Source organism: Lepidochelys kempii, chromosome 5, assembly GCF_965140285.1.
Source record: "Lepidochelys kempii isolate rLepKem1 chromosome 5, rLepKem1.hap1, whole genome shotgun sequence".
Classification (NCBI taxonomy): domain Eukaryota; kingdom Metazoa; phylum Chordata; order Testudines; family Cheloniidae; genus Lepidochelys; species Lepidochelys kempii.
In genome coordinates this window covers 84,083,465-84,109,179 of record NC_136384.1, presented here as the reverse complement: position 1 = coordinate 84,109,179, position 25,715 = coordinate 84,083,465, and the positions used below count along the sequence as shown (strand labels likewise).

General features: G+C 44.3%; 1 protein-coding gene across 1 annotated transcript in view; it reads right to left on the bottom strand.

Moving 5' to 3' along the window:
• Nucleotides 1-25,715, bottom strand: part of ROR2 (receptor tyrosine kinase like orphan receptor 2) — a 238,616-nt gene that overhangs the window by 44,334 nt on the left and 168,567 nt on the right. Inside the window, exon 2 of the mRNA XM_073344892.2 lies at nucleotides 17,847-17,924. Coding sequence (XP_073200993.1) covers nucleotides 17,847-17,924 — 78 coding nt within the window. The remainder of the gene's footprint in view (nucleotides 1-17,846; nucleotides 17,925-25,715) is intronic.

Genomic DNA, 25,715 nt, shown 5'->3' with positions numbered 1-25,715 from the left:
GCTTGTGTCATAAGAATAGCCATACTGGGTCAGACCAATGGTCCATTTAGTCCAGTATCCTGTCTTCCAGTGATGGCCAGTGCCAGATACTTCAGAGGGAATGAACAGAACAGGGCAATTTCAAGTGATCCATCTGCAATTTTTGACAGTCAGAGGTTTAAGGACACCCGGAGCATGGGATTGCATCCCTGACCATCTTGGATAATAGCCACTAATGGACCTATCCTCTTTGAATGTATCTAATTCTTTTGTGAACACAGTATATTTTTGGCCTTCACAACATCCTCTGGCAACAAGTTCCACACTTTGACTGTGCATTGTGTGAAAAGCTTCCTTATGTTTGTTTTAAACCTGCTGCCTATTAATTTCATTTGGTGACCCCTAGTTCTTGTGTTATGTGAAGGAATAGGTAACACTTCCTTATTCACTTTCTCCACGCCATTCACGATTTCATAGACCTCTACCATATCCTAGAAAATGTACTATAAAATGTACTGTATTTGTAGAAAGATGGACCAATTTATTTATTTTAATACTAACGTCTAATTAGTGAGGAACTACTATATTATTTAGAAGTCTCCACACTTGGATGGCACAAGCCTCTTCAAATGGTTTGCAAAATGGAGTGAATATGTATTCAATGTGTTGTGGAAAAACATCTCACCAATGATGTAAGGTATAACTTAGATGTGTTGATATCATCACTGAACTGAACAGTATTTAATAAATAAACACAGGCTGTTTAACATTCATATCAGTATCAGCAGTTTTGAGCTCAAGAACGGCTGTTGTATATGTAGAAGTAGCAGCATCGGGATGACCTGAGGTAAGGTCAGAAATCTAGGAGATCCTTAGGGGAATGAAAAGAGGGAAGTGGAAAGAGGAGGAGGAGAAATACAGGTGGGGATAGAAGGAGAAGAAAATGAAACAAGAGAAAAACATAAGGGAAAGATGAAGGGAGGAAATAAAAGAGGATTGTGAAAGACAAACTAAGACAAAGGAGAGAAGACTGACAAAAAATGTGGATGTGGGAGAAGCTATGCTGTTGGCTCACTGGCAATTTAGTCACTAAGCCACAAAGGGTAGAAGCACTGCACAAATAGGATACTGACCCATGGTTTTGGCCAGGTGGGCAGAGATAGGGAAGACAGAGAGAACAGGTTACCAGAAATCAATAAGGCACTCTCCTGGAAGGAGGAGCATTAAGAAGGAAACATGTCCAGCCTCTTCAAAAGAAGTGGAAGTGTCACCTTGATGTAGGGCCTTTTTGAAGGAAGCAGTTAAAGATGGTAAATAAGACATCCTGAAAAACCTCTTCAAAAATTTGATTCTTTTAAAAAAATAAGAGGGGAAGGGGAAGGAGGGAAGCAAAGAGCAATTCAAAAGGGAAAGAACATAGAAATGAGGGAGACAATGATTAAATGGAGCATCGGAGAATAACAAAAAATACAAGGCGGCAGAAAGTAAAATTATAAAATTGGATTGGTAGTTGCAAAAATAAAATTCTCCCCAATACTTTGCAATTCTATTTAATTGTCTGTATGAAGGAGATTACACAATCACGCACAAATGAAGCTACATTTGTTGTAATATAATTCTAGTTAGATTTTATTTTTGTAGTGTTTGAACTAAAAGGATGACATGCCTGCATGTAGACAGAACATCCTCACACTGAGGATATGTATCCAGGGGAGGGGACCCCATTATTAGGAAGAGACGAGTAATAGTAATGGAAGATTTAATTATTAGAAATATAGATGTCATAAATATAAAGGGAAGGGTAAACCCCTTTGAAATCCCTCCTGGCCAGGGGAAAGCTCCTCTCACCTGTAAAGGGTTAAGAAGCTAAAGGTAACCTCGCTGGCACCTGACCAAAATGACCAATGAGGAGACAAGATAAAGGGTCTCTGTCTGTCTATACGCTATTTCTGACGGGGAGAGTCTTAGAACTTTTAGTAAGTAATCTAGCTAGGTACGTGTTAGATTATGATTTCTTTAAATGGCTGAGAAAAGAATTGTGCTGAATAGAATAACTATTTCTGTCTGTGTATCTTTTTTGTAACTTAAGTTTTTGCCTAGAGGGATTCTCTATGTTTTGAATCTAATTACCCTGTAAGGTATCTACCATCCTGATTTTACAGAGGTGATTTCTTTACTTCTATTTCTATTAAAAGTCTTCTTGTAAGAAAACTGAATGCTTTTTCATTGTTCTCAGATCTAAGGGTTTGGGTCTGTGGTCACCTATGCAAATTGGTGAGGCTTTTTATCCAACATTTCCCAGGAAAGGGGGGGTGCAAGTGTTGGGAGGATTGTTCGTTGTTCTTAAGATCCAAGGGTCTGGGTCTGTAGTCACCTCGGCAAATTGGTGAGGCTTTTTACCAAACCTTGTCCAGGAAGTGGGGTGCAAGGTTTTGGGAAATATTTTGGGGGGAAAGAAGTTTCCAAACAGCTCTTCCCCAGTAACCAGTATTTGTTTGGTGGTGGTAGCGGCCAATCCAAGGACAAAGGGTGGAATATTTTGTACCTTGGGGAAGTTTTGACCTAAGCTGGTAAAGATAAGCTTAGGAGGTTTTTCATGCAGGTCCCCACATCTGTACCCTAGCGTTCAGAGTAGGGAAGGAACCTTGACAATAGACAATTGGGTGACAATGTCATGTCACAACTCATGATGAATTGCTTGTCGGATGCAAAGGTTGCAGACCTCTCGAGTCACTTAGACAGAATTACGTGCAGTACTGCAGAGCCATTGGTAGTTGTGGTACGTGTAGGTACCAATGACATAGGGAAAGATAGGAGAGAGTCCTGGAGGCCAAATCTAGGCTGCTAGGTCAAAGATTAAATCCAGGACCTCCATGATAACATTCTCTGAAATGCTTCCAGTTCCATGTGCAGGGCCAGTTAGACAGGCAGAACTGCAAGGCCTCAAGGCATAGATGAGCCGATCATGTTTGAAGGAGGGATTTTGGTTTATTAGGAACTGGGGAATCTTGTGGGAAAGGAAGAAGCTATAGAGGAAGGACGGGCTGCACCTAAACCAAAATGGAACCAGGCTGTGGGAATGTAAAATTAAAAAGGTTGAAGGCGAGTTTTTAAACCAAGGGAAAGCTGACAAGTGCAGGGGAGCACATGGTTCAGACACAGACATTCTTTAGGGAAGGATTTATTAAAAGGGATACCCCATATCCTAATAAAGAGGAGAGGATAGAAGTTGAAAAGTACAGGTAGGAACTAAAGAAAAACTATCAAATGAAAAAGAGGCCCATTCAGTTACATTACATGAAGACAGACAAATATTGACAATTTTTATAAGTCCTTCTATATAAATTCTATGTCTAAATGCTAAAATGGGTTAACTTGAGTACCTGGTATTAAATGAGGATACTGATATAATAAGCATCATCGAAACTTGGTGGAATGATGATAATTGATGGGGCATGGTAATAAGAGAACAAAATACACAGGAATGGCAGAGTAGGTCACAGTGGTGGAGAAGCGGCACTATATGTGAAAGAAACCATACAGTGAAATATAGTAAAAATCTTAAATGAATCAAACTGTACCACAGAATAGCTATGGATAGAATTTCATGCTTGAACAACAACAATATACCAGTAGGAACACACTACTGACTCCCTTCACCAGTATGATGACAGGGGTTGTACAATACTCAGATTGAGATTAGAGAGGCTACAAAAATAGAACACCCAATAATAATGGGGGATTTCAACGATCCCTGTATTGACTGGGAAAATGTCACCTCAGAACAGGATACAGAGGTGAAATTTCTAGACACCATTAATGACTGCTTCTTGAAGCAGCTAGTTCTGAAACCCACAAGGGGAGAGGCAATTCTTGATTTAGTTCTAAATTGCGTACAGGATCTGGTCCAAGAGATTAATATAACTGAACCACTCGGTAACAACCACCACAATGTAATTAAATTTAACGTGTGTGTGTGTGCGTGTGCGCAGGGGGATACTAAAGAAACCCACCACAGTAGCATTTAACTTCAAAAAGAAGAACTACGCAAAAATGAGGAGGCTCTTTAACCAGAAATTAAATCACAAGAGTGAAATGCCAGCAAGTTGCATGGAATCTTTTTAAAAACACCAAAATATAAGCTCAAATTAAATATATGACCCAAATTAAAAAAAAAAAAAACAATTAAGAGGATGAAAAAAATACCACCATGGCTAAATAGAGGAAAAGAGGTGGTTAGAGACAAAAAGATATCATTTAAAAATTGGAAGTCAAATCCTGCTTAGGAAAATAGAAAGGAGCATAAATACTGGCAAGTCAAGTGTAAAAGTATGATTAATCAGGCCAAAAAAGAATTTGAAGAGCAACTAGCAGAAGATAAAAAACTAACAGCAGCAAAAAAATGTACATCAGAAGCCCTGGACAATTGTGGTGCTAAAGGAGCACTCAAGGAAAACAAGGCCATTGTGGAGAAGCTAAATTAATTCATTGCATTAGTCTTCACTGCAGAGGATTTGAGGGAGATTCCCACACCTGAGCCATTCTTTTTAGGTGACAAATCTGAGGGACTGTCCCAGATTGAGGTGTCAATAGAGAAGGTTTTGGAACAAACTGATACATTAAACAGTAATAAGTCACCAGATGGTACTCATTCAAGAGTTCTGAAGGAACTCGGATATGAAATTAAAGAATTTCTAACTGCAGTACATAATCTATCACTTAAATCACATTCTGTGACAGATTACTGGAATGTGATGCCAATTTTTTAAAAAGGTTCCAGAGGTGATCCTAGCAATTACTGGCTGGTAAACCTAACTTCACTACCAGGCAAATTGGTTGCAACTATAGTAAAGAACAGAATTTTCAGAAACACAGATGAACATGATATGTTGTGGAAGAGTCAACAAAAAACTTTTGTAAAGGGAAATCATACCTATGTGAAGGCCCAAAGTATAATTGGTTCAAAAAAGAATTAGATAAGTTCTTGGGGAATAGGTCCATCAATGGCTATTAGCCAAGATGGTCAGGGATGCAACCCCATTCTCTGGGTGTCCCTAAACTTCTGTCAGAAGCTGGGACAGGACAACAGGTGAATTGCCCTGTTCTGTTCATGGCCTCTGAATCATCTGGCAATGGACAGTTTTGGAAGGCAAGATACTGGGCTAGATGGACCATTGGTCTGACACAGTATGCCCACTGTGATAATCTTATGTTCTTAGAAAATCACCAATTGACCTTTCTGTATCTTTTTATACCTTCTTTATTGGGAGGGGTACAAGTAACTAATTTCTAACTATTATTTGAATTTAACATTTCTGAAGAACACCCACACACCAGTATTTCAATTCGCAACAGAGAATGCACTTCCATCCCACCACAAATTAGAATAGCAATTTCCAAGACTATCTCATCCTTAACATAGTATTTAAAAATTCCAAAACTGATATTGCCACTTTTACAAAGCCAGTAACAACAACATAGTTTACTTTCGCTTTGGGTTGTCAAGGCAGAGATGGGAGGAGGAAGATGGCCAGGTTGCAATGATTCAATATACTTGTCAAAGTATGGGTTTCCAACGATACCACTTACGTCAGAAAAAATATTTAATGAAAAGAAACAAAAATAAAGTTCTGCTCTCCAAGTTTGACAAAATCATCAAGCCCTAAGTTTGGGGCATTTGTATGTAAAGACATACAGTTGACAGCTCTAGTGTGGTAGCTATCTAAACGGAAGAGGAGTGGAACCATAATTCTTGTGACTACGGATGGGGGCACAAGTTTAAACAGGAAGTTTAGCAGCTGAGTGGGCCAGGAGTAATATGTTAATCACAGGTGATGGGGCAGGAAGGTTCGGCAGAAAAGATGAGACTGAGGTCTGTGTCGTCGTGTGTGTTTGTTTGGGGGGTGGGGGGGGGGGGGGAGTTTTGGCTGCCAGAGAACGTTTTGCACACAAGAGTAAGAGACACTGGGATGCAGCAGCACCCTGTGCAGTTTGCCAGTCTTATCCCACAATGGGATCCTCAGACGCAGAGGCACTTGCAAACGGGGTGAGGCAGTAAGGGAATATCTGAGTCTCCGTTAAAGGGCACCCGATACAAAATTATTAAAAGTTTGGAGCTCAGTTTCAGAGACTGCTCACATCATTTATCCATCCTTAACGTCATCAGTGAGAATGTTCTTTGAATTTGTTGGTTTCATGGCAGCGTCTTTACCTGAGGACAGTGAAAGCCTGGGCACGATCATTACAGCACATAGTTCTATCACATACATAGGGCAGGATCTAATATAGTAGTACCTACCCTTTTCAGTCCCAGGGCCCAACTTTATTCCAAAAGGGTTAAGGGGCAACAATTGATACTTTGGGTCATTTCTTCTCATTTCCTCCACTATACTTGTGCCACCCAAACAGCAATCAGGGAGAAAAAGCCACCCACAAGTCACTTGTCTGGATTCCCCAGGCATGGGGGATTTTCGAGGGGCTAGCATATTTGGCTACTATATTCTCTTTCTGCTACCCCTGGCTGTTCCCAGGCTGTTATAACCTGAACCATGTCATAGAGTCAGGGAGCTGTAACTGGTTGCTGGTGCTTTCCTCCTTTTCTTCCTCTCGTGGGCGTTCTGCATGGCTGTATGGAGGAGAGGGGCTATCCTTTACTAGGTACTTCCTTCGGCTCAGGCAGAACCAGTTGAATTCCCATCCTTGAACTACCCAGTTACTCTCTTCTCTCTTCCCTGTGATATAGCAGATGGACAGATCAGAAGCTGCTCTGCAGTTGTAGCCGGGAAACAACAGCTGCTACTCAGAGCATTCCCAGGTCATATCAGAGCTGCTTCTGGTTCTGCCAGGCAAGTGGCAGAAGGCAGTTGGGGTCACCGTGCTGCATACCACCTCTCTGTAGTGAAGGGGCTGCTTTAAGCACTTTTGTTTGAAAACCAAAGGGTGCAGTCAGGAAGCACTCTTTCAATTCATAACTAAAAACTTTTTCTTCTTAATATGATCACCCTTAAGAGCCACAAATTGGCCTCCAGCTCATAGGCTGGGCACCACCTGCTTCAATACTTTTTACTGTAAGCTATTTAAAAATCTTGACTTGGAGTGAATTTGGCTAAACCAGCCTAGTCACAGACATTCCCTTGTAAATTAAAATTTATTCAACTATAGAATGGTATTTAATTCAGCGAGATAGGATGCACGAGAGGTAATTATTACAGATCAAAACCTCAACCACAAAGGATTACTAGACAAATTGGCTCAAATTCATTTCTGTGCAATTTCAGTGAAACCAGTTACTCTAAGAATGAATTTGCACCACATCTTTTAAGTGATCCAGAATGTGTGATCTGAACTTAAGAACCAGATACAAAAATTGACAGGAACAAAACTGCTATCAGAGAAAGAAACACCAGTATTCTATGGCCAAATTCAGATCTGCTGTGACCAGATGCTATTTCCCTGAAGTCAATGAAATGAAATCCACTTTCATTAACTCTGCCTTTGACTCAAATTCATTTTTTTCTCCTGCCATTTTTACAAACATGTTCAATAATATTTTAAGTTACTTTGTTATGACAAATCAAGTAATAAATATTTTTGACCTACTGAACTACGCTGGCACCAATGTTTCCTACCAATATCCTACAGAAAAAGTTAAAAACATAAGCACAATGTACTACACCCACCCCATTTCTGTATCAGTACCCTGAAGCACACATTCTTTATTTGGTAGTTTCATTTCTTCTGAGAAATGATACAGAAGCCTGCTGTTTACAGAATTTACTAAATCTGAAGTAATTGTATGACATTGCAGCCAGCCATTTGTTATGCTGCCCTGTTATTTGAAGTTCTTTTCAGATAACCTATAATTGCAAATCTTCCAAACAAAGTGGAAAATTTAACCAACTATATTGTTAAGAATGTTTTCTTTATTTAATTTCTGTGGTGATAATGAACAGTTACTTTTTATGGTGCATGGTATGCCACAAACATTGTGTGGATTCCACTTAGATGCAATGATTTGGGGTAAGAAACTGATTTCTTTCATTAATTGTGCATCTCATGATTCCTAAAAAATTTGGCGCTCTCTCCTTAAAAATATTCTGTTTCCCATAAATGTATGAAAAAGTGAAATGCAATGTAACAGAACTTGAATTTATGTTTACGTATTTAAATTGTGTCTTGTGAGCAATACTTCAAATACTGTGCCAGCCAACTGGAGACTTTGTAAACTTAAACCGATTTAGTAATCTGCTATAGCAGTGGCATATGTTAAGAAACAAGGAAAGAAAAGCCCCTACAAAAATGGCGAAGGTTCACTATGTTCAAATAGTATTACTGCAGTTATAAATATGCGTTATGTTCCAACAATTACATTTGCTTTGGGATACAGATATTCAAGTAGAAAACTATTATTTTTAAAAGTCCTATTATATTGCACACTAATTTGCTCCATTATATATAAGTTATTGTTATGGAAACTTTGCTTTACTCTGACTTTGATCCAAAGCCCATTGAAATCAAAGGAAAAACTCCCATTGCCTTCAATAGGCTTTGGATCTGCTGTCTGAATGCCAAAGATTCAGACAGAAAAATCTATCTGCTGGATATTTCTGCATTTGCCATAGGCACAGTAGTTTTAAATTAAACTTCTCACATGTTATGGTTTATAAAATGTCTTACAATCAATTCTACTATTCCATCTTGCCTGGACAAATTCAAAAAACTGTTCTGTCAAGAGTTTAGAGGTTAGCAAAATTTAGTCTACATATCAAATTATGATAGCCCTGGCATCCCACATATACACTAAGTTACAGAAACAACTGACACTGCAATATAGTCAGAACTCTTTTATATATTGAATTGCCTCTGTTAGATTGCCTGTTCCTCATCTTTTAAAATGGAATGAAAATAATATAAATTACAGCAAACAGAATCTCACAGTAAACAGATTAAGATGGAGCAGTGATTCTTGTGACTGTTGGAAAGACGGTAGAAATAAGGAAACGTCTTTCACAGATTATGGGAATATTATCAAACTGTTACCAAATTCTCAAGAACAGTTATTAAACAGGTTAAAAAACATACGCTACAACTACCACTAGACTGATCATACTTTTGGGCTTCCCAATGAAGAAAATATATATGGTTTAAATAATATCCATCTTGGAACACATAGCTGACTGCAGCAAGAAGTGAAATCACTGCTACATGCAAAACCTCACTCACAAAGGAAGACCTTTTAGGTAAAGATCTCAAAACAACATTCTGGAAAGAGGCCCTACCCAGGTCAATGATAAAAAATGCATGTGCAATGCCGTAGCTTACATTTGTGTGTGTGATCACCATGAAAGCATATTTGTATACACACATAGGGTAGTTGCTTCATGTAAATGTAGGCACACAATTGTGGGAGCATTTGTGAGTTTAGATGTTCAGGCACACACATAGATGGCTCAATTTTCAAAAGTGCTGAACTCCCAGAAACTCCTGGGTGCTATAAGGTTTTGAAAGTTGGCCAGAAATTTCAAAGGCATCTAAAAGAGTTACATGCTTCAAATTCCAAAGAATTTCACTGGGTCTTGGACAAATGACTCCCTTAGGGTGGAATTTTCAGAAGAACCCGTGTCTAAGTATTAATTTGGAGCCAAACTTTAGGCTTCTATTTTTTTAAATCTTGGTGGTCATTCTTCTATTTTTTTCCAACTTTTCTGTTTGCTATATATTTCCCCAAAATTTGTTTTCAGTTTGACCTGAAACTAATTCTATTTTCCAATTTTTCAGAGTTGCCAACAAACTAAAATATAAAATAGTTAATAACTTTTCATAACGTTTGTTCTTCCAGATGCGTTGCTCATGTCCATTCCATGATAGATGTGTGCGTGCCGCATGCACACTTGCTGGAAATTTTTCCCTCAGTGGTATCGGTAAGGCAGCTCTAGCACCCTCTGGAGTCACACACGTATGCGCCGGTATAAGGGGTGCCACCGGCCCCATACACACTCAGTTACTTCTTGCCAGTAACTCCAACAGAGAGGTAGGAGGGTGGGTCATGGAATGGATATGAGCAACACATCTCGAAAAAACAATAGTTATGAAAGGTTAGGAACCATTTTTTCCTTTTTCAAGTGCTTGCTCATGTCCATTTCATGCTCAGTGACTCACAAGCAATAACCCCAGAGGTCAGCTCATGGATGTGCTGACTGCAACACTGGTCTCCTGAAACTGGCATCGTCACGGGCCTGTTGGGTGATGGCGTAGCAGGATGCAAAGGTATGAACCAACGACCATGTGGCGGCTCTACAGATATCGTGGATTAGTACCTGTGTGAAGAACGCTGCTGATGAAGCCTGGGCTCTCATGGAATGTGCAGTCATGATGGCCAGAAGTGGAACCTTTGCCTGCCCATAGCAAGCTCGGATACAGGCGGTTATCCAGGATGAGATTCTTTGGGATGACACAGGTAGCCCGCTCATCCTTTCTGTTACTGCTACAGCGAGTTGTGTGGACTTGTGGAAGAGCTTGGTACTCTCAATATAGAAGGTGAGGGCCCACCTAACATCCAGTGTACAAAATATGATGTTCCTCTGCCGTCTTGCGAGGATTTGGGAAGATAGGAAGAAAAAGGTCCTAGTTGTTGTGGAACTGTGACACCACCTTTGGTAGGAAGGCCAGATGGGTTCCTTGAAGAACACCATATAAGGGAATTCTGACATCAGGACTTTGATCTCAGAGACCCTTTGGCCAAAGTGATGGCCATCAGGAAGGTGACCTTCCAAGAGAGAAGCAGTATGGGGCATGACGCTAATGGCTTGAAGGGAGACCCAGTGAGCCTCAACAGGACCAAGTTTAAGTCCCATGAGGGGATCAGCTCACGAACCTGAGGGTAGAGTCTTTCCAGCCCCTTGAGAAACCTGTCATCTCATGGGAGAACACTCATCTGCCATGAACTGGAGGGTGGAAGGCTGAAATGGCTGCCAAGTGAACTTTAATAGATGAGAGAGCCAGACCTTGATGCTTTGGGTGGGGCAGATCATCCAAGATAGATTGCAGAGAGGAGTGGAATGGAGAGAGATTCTATTCAGAGATTCTATTCTATTCTATTCAACAAATAAAATGTCTCCACTTGGCCAAGTAAGTAGTCTTGGTGGAAGGCTTTCTACTACCCAGCAAGACCTGTTGAACCTGTTCCAAGCAGGCCTACTCTTCAGGGTTCAGCAACCATACCATCAGGTGCAGGGAGGTGAGGTTCTGGCCAAGCAACCGTCCATGGTCTTGTGAAATCAAGTTGAGGCAGGGTGGGAGCATGAGTGGAACTGCCACTGAGAGGTTCAGAAACATACCGAACTGTGACAAGGTGCTGGGCAGGAATCCCTGAGCCAGCAGACAGAAAGGGGGAAGCCAGAGAATGGAAGAAGAAGGGTAGTTCTTCCTTCCTGACTGCAGAGATTGAGAATTCCTTAAGGCTGAAACCCCGAAGCTTTAGATGGTGAGAAGGTGGTGAGATTACATGCTGTAAATAAACTGCACAAGTGATCGCTGAGCCAGAATGTCTCTGAGTGGTTTTTGGAACAGAGTAGAAGCAGGAGCAAAGGGGGGGAGGGCACCCCTGCTACGCCCTGTTACACAAACCAATGCTGGTGTGACCGCGCAGGAGTTATCAGGATAACCTTCGCCTTGTCCCGTTTGATTTTTAGGAAGACCTTGTGAACCAAAGGAACAGGTGGGAAGACATACAGTAGGCAATCTGCCCACAAGAGCAGGAAGGCATCGGAGAGGGAGCCCATGCTGTGCCTGTGCAGTGAACTGAACTGATGGCATTTCCTGCTGTGTCTGGTGGCAAACAGGTCCACCTGGGGGGACCCCCACTTCTTGAAGATGACACTGACTAGCACTGGGTGAAGAGACCATTTTTGGGGAGAGGAAAAGGATTTGCTGAGGCTATCCACAATCATATTTCAGACTCCTGGGAGATGTGACGCCTTGAGATGAATAGGAGTATTTCACGCCCGAAGTCCCACAGCCTGTGGACCTCTTGGCACAGGGCTGAAGATTGAGTCCCTCCCTGCTTGTTGATGTAAAACAGTGGTCTCCAACCTTTTTACACACAAGATCACTTTTTGAATTTAAGTGCAACCCAGGATCTACCCTGCCCCTTCCCTGAGTCCCCGCCACTTCCCCGAAGCCCCCCCTCCCCACTTTCACCGGGTTGGGGCTGGAGGTGTGGGCTCTGGGCTGGGACCGAGGGGTTCAGAGTGTGGGAGGCGCATCTGGACTGATCCTGGGGCAAGGAGTTGGGATTCAGGAGGGGATGAGGGGAGCAAGCTCTGAGATGGAGTTTGGGTGCAGGAGGGGGCTCCAGATTGGGGCAGAGTGCTGAGGTGCAGGAGGGGTATGGGGTGCTGGCTCTGGGAGGGGGCTCAGGACTGGGCTCCCACCGGGCGGCACTTACCTCAGGTGGCTCCCAGGAGGCTCCCTGCCTGCCCCAGCCCCATACACTGCTCCTGGAAGGGGCCAACGTGCTCCTATGGCCCCAGGGGCAGGCACATGGCTCTGTGCATTTTCTCTCTCTGCAAGCACAGCCCCTGCAGCTCCCATTGGCTGCAGTTCCCCATTCCCAGGCAATGGGAGATGCAGCAGTGGTGCTTGCAGGCAGGAGCAGTATGCGGAGACCACTGCCCCCCACGCCCACCCCAGGGCCGCTGAGGCATGCTGGCCGCTTCCAGGAGAGGCCTGAGGCCAGGGCAGGCAGGGAGCCTGCCTGAGCAGCAGCCCCATTGCACCACCGGACTTTTAGCAGCCAGAGATTGCCATCAACTGGCAGAGGCTCCAGGATCGACCAACCTATCGCAATCTACAGGTTGGTGACCACTGATGTGTAAAACATTGATGCCGTGTTGTCTGTTAAGACCTGCACCACTTTGCCTGAGATCTGGGGAAGGAGCACCTGGCAAGCCAAGCGTACCGTAGACATTTAGATGCAGGGAGAGTTCTTCCTGGGACTAGAAGCCCTGGTTCCTGACACTGCCAAGGTCTGACACCCCAGATCTGACACATCTGAGACCAAGGTTACTGATGGATGAGGGGCAGCCAAATGCACCCTTTCATTACAGATCCTGGGTCTCTCCACCAGGTCAGTGAAGCAAGGACCAGAGGTGAAGTCATGAGTATCGAGTCCAGAAGGTGTCTGCTAGGAGAGTAGACTGACACCAGCCATATCCAAAGGTGTCTGAGGTACAGCCTTGTGTGCTACACCATGTAGGTGCATGCCATGTCACCCGCCATGTCACCCAACAGCCTGAGGCAGACCCCAGCTGTCGTTAGTGGGTGGATCATGACTTTGGAAATCTGGTCCAACATAACTTGGAAACGGGCAGCCGGTAGGGAGGCCATGACCTGGGCTGAATCGAGCAATGCCTCGATGAACTCTATTCTCTGAACCGGGACCAGGGTTGACTTCTGCTCGTTTATCAATAGACCCAGTGCCTGGAAGGTGACCTGTACTGTGCTGATACTGTGCCGCAGCTGAGCCAATGACCGACCTATGATCAACCTGTCATCAAGGTATGGATAGACTTGCATGCTTCGAAGCCTGAGGAAGGCTGCCATCACCACCATACACTTAGTCAAAACCCATGGGGCTGCTGACAGACAGAAGGGAAGAGTAGTGTATTGGTAGTGGTGTTACCCCACCATGAACCTGAAGAATCTTCTGTGGCTGCAGAATAGAGAGATGTGGAAATAGGCATCCTTTAAGTCAAGGGTGGAGTATCAGTCTCCTGGATCCAGGGAGGCAATGATGGAGGCCAGAGAGTCCATGGAGAACCTCAGTTTCTCGAGATATTTGTTGAGGCCACGCAGGTCCAGGATAGGCAGTAGTCCCCCCATGGTCTTTGGGATCAGGGCTCGAGGAACCTCCTCCACCAGCTCCATGCACTGGAGGGCTTGCACCTCCTAGATGAGAAGCTGCTTGTGAGGGGTGGATGAAAACTGAAGGATATAACCAGCTGTTACTGTACTCAATATCCAACTGTCTGATGTTATATAGGACCATGCTGGGCTGAAGGGTGACAGGTGTTCAAAAACAAAAGAGGAGGTGCATCTGGAGCTGAGACTGGTATAATGCCCTTGGGCATACCTTCAAAAGGCCTGCTGGCCCCACCAAAGTATGTGTGAGAGCCTGACTGGGAGGCAGAGGTAGAAGGGAGGGGTTGTTGTCGTTTATAATCCTTCTCCTTACTTCTGTAGGGCTCCTGCTTGGAAGGTGCGTGAACCTGGAAGGTTGCTGGTGCCTAAAGAGCTTCCTGGAGGCTGGTGGCATATAAAAGCCTAATTAACAAAGTGTAATTCTTGAGTCCTTGAAGTTGTGGAGCTTCAAGTCTGTCTGCTCAGAAAACAGGGAGGAGCCTTCAAAGGGGAGGTCTTGGACAGTCTTCTAAACCCCATGAGGAAGGCCAGACAATTGAAGCCACGAACAGTGCCTCATGGTGACAGCTGAAGCCATAGTCCTGTCTGCTGAGTTGGCCACACACAGAACTGCCTAAAGGGAAGTTCTGGCCACAGTCTTGTCCTCCTCCAAGATGGCCATAAATTCCTGCCTTGATTCCTGTGGGAGGGAGTCTTTACATTTGGACAGCGAGTCCCACAGATTAAAACTGTACCTCCCCAGTAGAGCCTACTGGTTGGAGATACATAGTTGGTGTGGAAGAAAAATAATCTAATAAGACCTTTCCAATTTTTTTAAGAACTCCCTATTGCAGGATAATAGTATGTGCTAAGGAAAGATGAGTAAAGGTCATCTTAGTGGGTGGCCAAGAGAAAATATGACAGCAAAAGAGTTTCTGAAAGCCCGACTATCCAGCCAGTTCCGCTTAAAATTCCCCTAACCGCAATATTGTTATGGCCTACTGTTAACTGCACTTGGCCTATGATTTACCCTCAAAGCTTGCTTAAACTGGAAAAGTTGCTTATTGCTGCAATATGTATGATCTTGTCCTTATAAGGCATTATTGGAAGGGTCTGTGGAAAAGTATCCATGCAGAAGCGTATTGTTCGAGAATGCTACTGAAAACCCTATATAAGTCTGTTGAAGTGTATGGAAAATAGAGCAGCTTGCCACCCTGCGTGGGGCTATGCTGACTCTCCTTGCATATATGCTTGCATAAAATAAAAAGCCTCAGGCGATTCTGACTCCTAAAATGACGAGTTGTTAATTTTCCACTACATTGGAAACTGCCCATTGAATAAACCTTCTGTCCAAAGAAGTCCAGTCTCTTAGCTTCTTTATTTTTGGGGGTAGCACTCAACTGCCCCGTCTTTCCTGCTCATTCACCACCGACACTACCAGGGATCCCAGGGGAAAGTGCGAATAAAGGACGTCAAACCCGCTTGCTGGGACATAGTATTTGTTTTCTGCCTTCTTTGAGGTGGGGGGCAGAGAAGAAGGGGTCTGCCACAGTGTCTTAACAGGCCCCAACACTACCTCATTTATGGGTAAGGCCATGCTGGAGGGAGGAGCGGCAGCCAGATTGTCCATCAGGCTGTACACCAACTCCTTAAGCTCTTCCACCTCCAGACCCAAGTTCGCCATGAACGTTTTCAGGAGGTCCTGGTGGGCCCTGAAGTCGTCTTGAGGGAGTAGGGTACTAGGGCCTGCAACTGCCTCATCCAGGGAGGAGGAGGAGGCGGCCTGTGCTGGAGGAGGGGCTCCCTCCTCTTCCTCTGCTTTGAATACATCCATTGCAACCACCTGCTGAACATCGGCACTGGGATCGATGCTGGAATCCGGTGCCGGGTGGATGAGGTAGTGGCCCACCTTTCTGACACCATCAAGTCGAGTGGTGGGAAGGGGATCCTGGTATCTGTGGAAACCCCCAGAGGTTCCAGTACATTGGCCAGTGGCCTGGTGGCTAGCTGCCGGCGGGAGGGCCGGTACCGAAATCTGGAGGCTGGGTATCGACAGGTCTTTGAAGGGGAATCCTTCACTCCTTCCAACTCCTAAGAGGATTCTTTCCTTGGAGACCATGGTGATGCAGTACTCGCTTCCACCATTGGGCAGTGCTGAGAGACTGGGGACCAGTGTCAGGACAGTGACCATGCATTGATACCATGGAGGGCTTGCCTCAGGACGGTGCCTCATACTGGGACAGAGCTTGATGGACTTCTTCCCTTCTGACCCTGGTTGCCCTCACCGGCAGGGGTCCTTAGGAGTCAGCGGGACCAGAAGGGACAGCAGATCCTTCGCAACCTGAAAAGCCTCCGGTGTCAAGAGGGCCAGGAACCATCTGGCTACATGGCTGCTCATGGGATTCTGTGGAAGGTACTCTAGGCGGAGTCTGTGGAGCCATCAGTGGCTCGGGGGAGGACAAGTGGACCGATGCAGGTCTCACTATGCCAGCTCCTTCCTGCTTGCCTCTATTCAGCACAGGGAATGGAGAATGGTGCTGGGAAGAACATTGTACTGGAGGAGTGCTCGGTGCTGATTCGGAGAGGCTTAGTTCTGAGGCTGGTCTGAGGGCCATCTCCATAAGAACGGCTTTCATTTGAATTTCCCTGTCCTTTCTGGTATGGGGTTTGAAGTCCCTGTAGATCTGGCCCTTCTCTCTAACATGAGACTCCCCAGCCACTTTAGACAGCTAGTGTACGGCATCGGCTTGCAGCAAGAGGCACATGGCTTGAAGCCTGGGGAACAGGGCATGTCCAGCCCTTGGAGCAAACAGTCCCTTGATGACAGGGACAACTACTATATACACTAACTCTAACTAAGAGCTATGTACATTAACTATGACCAAGAAAATCCAGCCATTGGGAAAGAAAACCTTGCCACAGCAAGAAGGAGAGAGAGATGGAGTTATTGCACACAAAGAAAACCGTTAAACCAATGAAGATACATAAACTCAACACTAAATATGAAATAAGACTCTCCACCAACAAGAGAAAAAAGAAAAGATAAATAGCAGCTTTGCTGAAAAATATGCTTGTTACTCCCCAGGATGCAATAATTTATAAAGGGCCATATGATTCTGTTCCCATCTCCTCCTCAAATATCTGCTCTGTAATATTATCAGCAGTACGATGTTTAATGATACTATACCATGACCATTATTCTCGTCAATTAATAGTATTTTGCTTGTTTATAGCATCCTTTATATAATGGCAGTTCTGGGGCTTTGTCACTGTTTTCCTTTCCCCACTGTGACCTTGCTTTAGTATTGTGTGTGGTAAGCGAGCTGGCAGAAAGACATTACCAAAAACAGTCATGTCAAAATACAGATAAGTAATGCAAACATGCATTTCCTGAGATTGTATCCAAACTGGAATGTAGCATCTCATAGGTATGTCACTTTTAATGCTCCCTATGGAGTAACAGAATGATATGGTTTTATTGAGTATGTAACAGAAACTACTATTTTTTGTTTTTTTGTGGTTCAGTCATCAAATTACCCAACACATTTCTGAAGGAAAGTTTAAACAAAAATTAATCCTGAGACTCCTGGAATGTAGATGAGACCACTGATGAGGGTGAGTATTTTCCATACCAATATTAAGTCACATTTGGGACACAACAGGGGCAAGCCCTGTGGTACAGCAGTATGTCAATACACACTATGGAACTTTTAGTGCACATCAGTAGGGTCCACATGGACAGTTAGCGTGCAGAATGCTGGAGTACTGTAGATTTAAACCCTGGCTTGTCAAGCAGTAAGTGTTTGTGTAGACATGCCCTATCTTTCTCACAACATATTGATGCCTGGGTAAACAAAGGAAGTACATAACAAAAATGACTCCTTTGCAGTACATTTAGTACATTAGTACATTTTAAAGTACACTTTTACTCAAAAGAAGAAAAGAATTGAAATCATTCTTATTTTTACCTTTAGGTGTTGGAATTTGCCTGTCATGTCCATCCATTTGACTCACAGGATCATTGGAATCTGGTATCTCCATTTCACCTAAGTGAAAAATAAACCATTGAAATTTTAAACCAGTTGAGATTGAGTTGATCTTTCTCTTCTTGAACAGAATAAAAATATTGGGTATTTAAACTCACTTGGGGCCAAAACTTGGCCCCACTGAAGCCTGTGGCAAAATTCCCATTGACTTCAAGGGGATCAGGAATTAGCCCTTATTGACTATAAGATCTATTCAGCACAACAAATTGAAGGTATTGTGCTTGACATAGTGACAGCATTAAAAAGTGTGTTACAGTTCTATCCACACATAAAAAATAAAATTCAAATACTTTCTGCAAACCGCCTTTGTCATATCAGATTACTCAGTAGTGAAACTCTGTTGACATTCTTGAGCAAAACATGGCATAAGATTTACTTTTGAGAATATATTACATTCATTTAAATTCTATTTTCACAGGTTAGACCCATCTCTGATGCCTTGTGCTTCCCAGCCCCAACACCACCTTTTGAATGATGATCTAACCACCCACCAAGGCATTGAAAGACAGCAAAAGAATTCAAATCAGAGTGTTTTATAACTACACATTATTTGCTATTTGTAAAAGTCTCTTAGAACTGGGGGCTTGAAAATCTGGTATTTTCCCCAGCCAGTTCTATCATTTTACCATTAGCGCACACTCAGACTAAGGCCAGAAGGGACCATCATGATCATCTAGTCTGACCTCCCGCACATTGCAGGCCACAAACCTGCCCACTTCTGAAATAAACCCATAACCTCTGGCTTAGTTACTGAAGTCCTCAAATCTTGATTTAAAGATTTACAGAGAATCCACCATTTACTCTAGGTCAAACCAGCACACTGAACTCTCTTCCTCCCCACCCCAATATTCCAAATGGTGTTGAAATTAATATCTTTTTGTTCAACTTTTTGTTTACGCACCAGTATACAATATCACAGCACAGCACTGGAAACTGTTAGTTGGCTGCTCCTGAAGAGCAGTAGGGACAGCATACAGAGGGTTTTTTATTTTTATGGTTTTGGGGAAAATTATGACTACTGTTGCAGGGTTTTGACTTTTTTTGTTTTAAAACATTCTTTCAGCAACAGGGAGTGGGTAGATTTATAAGACATACAGTTATAGAGCTGCTTTCACTAAACCTACTTCTCGCAAGAAACAGCTCAGCCACTAACTCCACCAGAGGGGTTCCCAGCTCAAGCAGAGATAGGTGCCTCCCTGCAGCTCAGATGTTGGACACTGAACTCTGTGAGGAGGTGGGGCTTGGGAACACCCCTCACTGACATCTCCCATTGGCTAGTGTGCTGGCTGTTATGGCTCCCATTCTCAAGCACCTCTCTCTCCCCACACATTGTATCGGGAGCACCTAACACAAGCTTTAAGGATTCCAGTGTCTTTCAATGTGCCCAAGTCCCTTTGTGGATCCAGGCAAAAGTACTTCATAATCCTATACTCTTTCCTGTGGTTCACTTCACCTAGCTACTTTGGTAAAATTACACTGCCTTGTCTCCACTAGGATTGTTACAGTGGGACAGCTAATGCGTGTTAATTATTCTGCTGTAAAAACACTTTTTTTTTTTTTTTTTGGCAGTGAAGCCAAAGCCTCATACCAAGAGTTGGAGGGGAACGCAGAGTGTCACAATCCTGGAGAGGCGCTCTTTGAGTCACATGTGCATAAACCCAGCCTGTTCTCAATGTTTTTCTCTCAACTGATGACTTCAAGTGATCGGAGTACACTGGGAATTACAAAAGAACAGGACAGTTTTACAAATAAAATTTTGGACAGGCGCTGTTATGATACATGATGACCTACACTCACACTCCTCTATGGAATGTTCAATGCCCATGCAATGATTTAAGTTCCTTGACTATTTTTTTTATGTTATTGATCTATGCTCAACTTCATTTCCTGTGTTTTCTGCATTCCTTTATCAGTTAAGTGGGATTCTCAAAAGGGACAAACATGAGAAGCCTATACAGAGCGGTCTCTCTCTTCCCACACCCACATCCCTAGTTGGTGTTTTTTAACTCTCACATTAGAATGGAATGAGACAAAAGCATCTGCTGATTTTAAAATGCTTTAATAATAGTTTTATGTAATTCCTCCTTGTGCTTGGTATGTTTACGTCTGGCAAAAACATTTGTCTCCAGATGTGCCTTATCAGAAAATAACTGCAAACCACAGACAGTATACACCAGCAAAGTCTCCATGACTAAGCAATGTTAAATTGAAAAATGCTCTGTGTGGGCTGTAAATTATAAATCCGAAACAGATCTGCCATTTTCAACTGTCACTATAATGAAAGAAACATTTTATCTTTTAAATATTCTAATCTGAAAGTTTTCTTTTTTAAACCATATTTATTATGAACTCTTAATTTTAATTAGGGCTGTCAAGCGATTAAAAATAATCACAATTAATGACAAGATAAAAATAGTAGCAATTAATCATGGTTTTAATCACAGTGCTAACAACAGAATGCCAATTTAAATTTATTATAAATATTTTTGAATGTTTTTCTACATTTTCAAATATATTGATTTCAATTACAACAGAGAATACAAAGGTTTCAGAGTAGCAGCCATGTTAGTCTGTATCCGCAAAAAGAAAAGGAGTACTTGTGGCACCTTAGAGACTCACAGATTTATTTGAGCACACGAAAGCTTATGCTCAAATAAATTTGTTAGGCCTGGTCTACAGTATGCGGTTATTTCGGAATTATCCGAGTTACCTCAAAATAAAACTGGTTCCGTCCACATGACCAAACCAGTTTTTTTCGATTTAAAGGGCTCTTTACTCCGATATCTGTACTCCACCTCGGCAAGTGGAGTAGCACTAAAATCGAGATCGCAGTTCCGGATTACAGGTACTGTGGACGCAATTCGACGATATTGGCCTCTGGGAGCTATCCCAGAATGCTCCCTTGTGATTGCTCTGGACAACACACTGAACTCTGATGCACTAGCCAGGTAGGCAGTAAAAGCCCCAGGAACTTTTGAATTTCCTGTTTGGTCACCATCAGCACAAGTGACTATCAGCACAGTACACCATCACAGGTGACCATGCAGAGTCCACCATCACAGGCAATCACGCAGTCCCGGATTCGCAGACGAGCTCCAGCATGGTCCGAACGGGAGGTACTGGATCTCATTGCATGTTGGGGAGACGAATCTGTTATGGAAGAACTATGTTCCAAAAAAAGGAACGCAAATACGTATGCTAAAGTCTCCAGGACCATGCCGGAAAGAGGCTACTCCAGGGACACAAAGCTGTGTCGTACATAAATCAAGGAGCTCAGGCAAGCGTACCAAAAAGCCAGGGAGGCAAACGAGCGCTCTGGGTCACAGCCCCAAACATGCTGCTTCTACCGTGAGCTGCATGCAAATTATGGGGGGTGATGACACCACTAACTCCACCACTGTCCGTGGACACCTGCAAGGGGGGAGTAGCACAGAGCGAGGAGGATGAGTTTTTGGAGGACAAAGAGGAGGAGGAGGACAGTGCACAGGCGGCAAGCGGGGAATCTGTTTTCCCCCCTAGCCAGGAACTATTCTTAACGCTGGAGCCAATAGCCTCCCCCTACTCCCAAAGCATGCTCCCAGACCATGACCCTGGAGAAGGCACTTCTGGCGAGTGAGAGCTTGATCGGAGCCACGCAGGGGATGGCGGGAAACCTAGTCGCGCTGGGCTGTTCGCATTTAGTTTAAAGGGCTCATCCCTGCTCAGAGCCTCATCAGAGCCCTGTGGGGTGTGGGAGGGGGGGGAATAGGGGGGAGGGTGTTGTGTGAAGCAATCATCCCAGAGAGCTCGCAGGCTGCCTGCAAGCTGAATTCCGTTGCCTGGCCGCTGCCTGCAAGCTGAATTCTGTTGCCTGGCCGCATGTGATGGCTTACTCACACCAAAGTGGCAGGCACTTCAGTATAAGAGGCAAAATGAGACCTTGTACAGAAAGAACATGTGCTGTGTACTATGAATTGCCTGTTTCACCGAGAAACAGTGTCCCCTTTGTTCTCTAAAATGTATCTTTTAAAATACTACCCTCCCTTTTTCTCCTCCTGCAGCAGGTCCAAATGTTTCAATGTGGCCCCTATCTACTCCATCCCAGAGGCTGGTCCAGATTAGAAAGCAGAAAAAAAGAACTCGGGACGACATGTTTGCCGAGCTCATGCAGTTCTCCTGCACTGATAGGGCCCAGTTGAATGCGTGGAGGCAAACAATTGTGGAGTAGCGTAAAGCGTTACATGAATACGAAGAGAGGAGGGATATGCGCAGTGAGATCAGGCAGGATGCTATGGTCAAGCTCATGGGGGAGCAAACTGACATGTTCCGCTGTATGGTGGATCTAATGCAGGAAAGGCAGCAAGACCACAGACTGCTGCTGCAGCCCCTGAATAACTGCCCTCCCTCCTCCCCAAGTTCCATAGCCTCCTCACCCAGACCTTAAAAGTCTGACCTTAAAAACTTCTAAGGAAGGAGATTCCACCACCTCCCTAGGTAACGCATTCCAGTGTTTCACCACCTTCCTAGTGAAAAAGTTTTTCCTAATATCCAACCTAAACCTCCCCCACTTCAACTTGAGACCATTACTCCTTGTCCTGTCCTCTTCTACCACTGAGAATAGTCTAGAACCATCCTCTCTGGAACCACCTCTCAGGTAGTTGAAAGCATCTATCAAATCCCCCCTCATTCTTCTCTTCCGCAGACTAAACAATCCCAGTTCCTTCAGCCTCGCCTCATAAGTCATGTGTTCCAGTCCCCTAATCATTTTTGTTGCCCTCCACTGGACGTTTTCCAATTTTTTTCACATCCTTCTTGTAGAATGGGGCCCATAACTGGACACAGTACTCCAGATGAGGCCTCACCAATGCTGAACAGAGGGGAACAATCACGTCCCTCGATCTGCTGGCAATGCCCCTACTTATACAGCCCAAAATGCCATTGGCCTTCTTGGCAACAACTGTTGACTCATATCCAGCTTCTTGTCCACTGTAACCCCTAGGTCCTTTTCTGCAGAACTGCTGCCTACCCATTCGGTCCCTAGTCTGTAGCAGTGCATTGGATTCTTCCGTCCTAAGTGCAGGACTCTGCACTTGTCCTTGTTGAACCTCATCAGATTTCTTTTGGCCCAATCCTCTAATTTGTCTAGGGCCCTCTGTGTCCTATCCCTACCCTCCAGCATATCTACCTCTCCTCCCAGTTTAGTGTCATCTGCAAACTTGCTGAGGGTGCAATCCACACCATCCTCCAGATCATTTATGAAGATATTAAACAAAACCGGCCCCAGGACCGACCCTTGGGGCAGTCCACTTGATACCAGCTGCCAACTAGACATGGAGCCATTGATCACTACCCATTGAACCCGACAATCTCGCCAACTTTCTATCCACCTTACAGGCCATTCATCCAGCCCATACTACTTTAACTTGCTGGCAAGAATACTGTGGGAGACCGTGTCAAAAGCTTTGCTAAAGTCAAGGAACAACATGTCCACTGCTTTCCCCTAATCCACAGAGCCAGTTATCTCGTCATAGAAGGCAATTAGATTAGTCAGGCATGACTTGCCCTTGGTGAATCCATGCTGACTGTTCCTGATCACTTTCCTCTCCTCTAAGTGCTTCAGAATTGATTCCCTGAGGACCTGTTCCATGATTTTTCCAGGGACTGAGGTGAGGCTGACTGGCCTGCAGTTCCCAGGATCCTCCTTCTTCCCTTTTTTAAAGATAGGCACTACATTAGCCTTTTTCCAGTCGTCCGGGACTTCCCCCGATCACCATGAGTTTTCAAAGATAATGGCCAATGGCTCTGCAATCACATCCGCCAACTCCTTTAGCACTCTCAGATGCAGCACATCCAGCCCCATGGACTTGTGCTCGTCCAGCTTTTCTAAATAGTCCCGAACCACTTCTTTCTCCACAGAGGGCTGGTTACCTCCTCCCTATGCTGTGCCACCCAGTGCCTGCTTCCAGGAGTCTGGGAGCTGACCTCGTTCGTGAAGACAGAGGCAAAAAAAACATTGAGTACATTAGCTTTTTCTACATCCTCTGTCACTAGGTTGTCTCCCTCATTCAGTAAGGGGACCACACTTTCCTTGACTTTCTTCTTGTTGCTAACATACCTGAAGAAACCCTTCTTGTTACTCTTAATATCTCTTGCTAGTTGTAACTCCAGGTGTGATTTGGCCTTCCTGATTTCACTCCTGCATGCCTTGTCTTTCAGATCAGCAATGATTTCACTGTTAAGCCACGCTGGTCGCCTGCCACATTTACCATTCTTTCCACACATCGGGATGGTTTGTCCCTGTAACCTCAATAAGGATTCTTTAAGATACAGCCAGCTCTCCTGGACTCTTTTCCCCCTCATGTTATTCTCCCAGGGGATCCTGCCCATCAGTTCCCTGAGGGAGTCAAAGTAAGCTTTTCTGAAGTCCAGGGTCCGTATTCTGCTGCTCTCCTTTCTTCCCTGTGTCAGGATCCTGAACTCGACCATCTCATGGTCACTGCCTCCCAGGTTCCCACGCACTTTTGCTTCCCCTACTAATTCTTCCCGGTTTGTGAGCAGCAGGTCAAGAAGAGCTCTGCCCCTAGTTGGTTCCTCCAGCACTTGCACCAGGAAATTGTCCCCTACACTTTCCAAAAACTTCCTGGATTGTCTGTGCACTGCTGTATTGCTCTCCCAGCAGATATCAGGGTGATTGAAGTCTCCCATGAGAACCAGGGCCTGCAATCTAGTAACTTCCATGAGTTGCCAGAAGAAAGCCTCATCCACCTCACCCCCCTGGTCCGGTGGTCTATAGCAGACTCCCACCACGACATCACCCTTGTTGCTCATGCTTCTGAACTTAATCCAGAGATTCTCAGGTTTTTCCTGAAGTTTCATACTTGAGCTCTGAGCAGTCATACTGCTCCCTTACATACTATGCAACTCCCCAACCTTTTCTGCCCTGCCTGTCCTTCCTGAACAGTTTATATCCATCCATGATAGTACTCCAGTCATGTGAGTTATCCCACCAAGTCTCTGTTATTCCAATCACATCATAATTCCTTGACTGTACTAGGACTTCCAGTTCTCCCTGCTTGTTTCCCAGGCTTCTTGCATTTGTTTATAAGCACTTGAGATAACTCGCTGATCATCCCACTTTCTCAGTATGAGGCAGGAGCCCTCTCCTCTCTCGCGCGCTCCTGCTCGTGCTTCCTCCCTGTATCCCACTTCCCCACTTACCTCAGGACTTTCTTCTCCTTCCCCCGATTAACCTAGTTTAAAGCCCTCTTCACTAGGTTAGCCAGCCTGCTTGCAAAGATGCTCTTCCCTCTCTTCGTAAGGTGGAGCCTGTCTCTGCCTAGCACTCCTCCTTCTTGGAACACCATCCCACGGGCAAAGAATCCAAAGCCTTCTCTCCGACAGCACCTGCATAGCCATTCGTTGACTTCCACGATTCGATGGTCTCTACCCAGGCCTTTTCCTGCCACGGGGAGGATGGAAGCTTCTCTGATGTGCGTCATCAGAGAAGCTTCTCTGATGTGCAGCGCGCCTTGCTGCACTCTTCTAATTGCCCTGTTGTCTGGCTGTGCAAAACTGGCCATCAGGCGATTTGCCTCAACCTCCCACCCCGCCATAAATGTCTCCCCCTTACTCTCAAAGATATTGTGGAGCACACAACAAGCAGCAATTACAATTGGAATATTGGTTGTGCTGAGATCTAACCAAGTCAGTAAACTGCACTAGTGCGCTTTCAAACATCCAAACGCACATTCTACCACCATTCAGCACTTGCCCAGCCTATAGTTGAACTGCTCCTTACTACTGTCCAGGGTG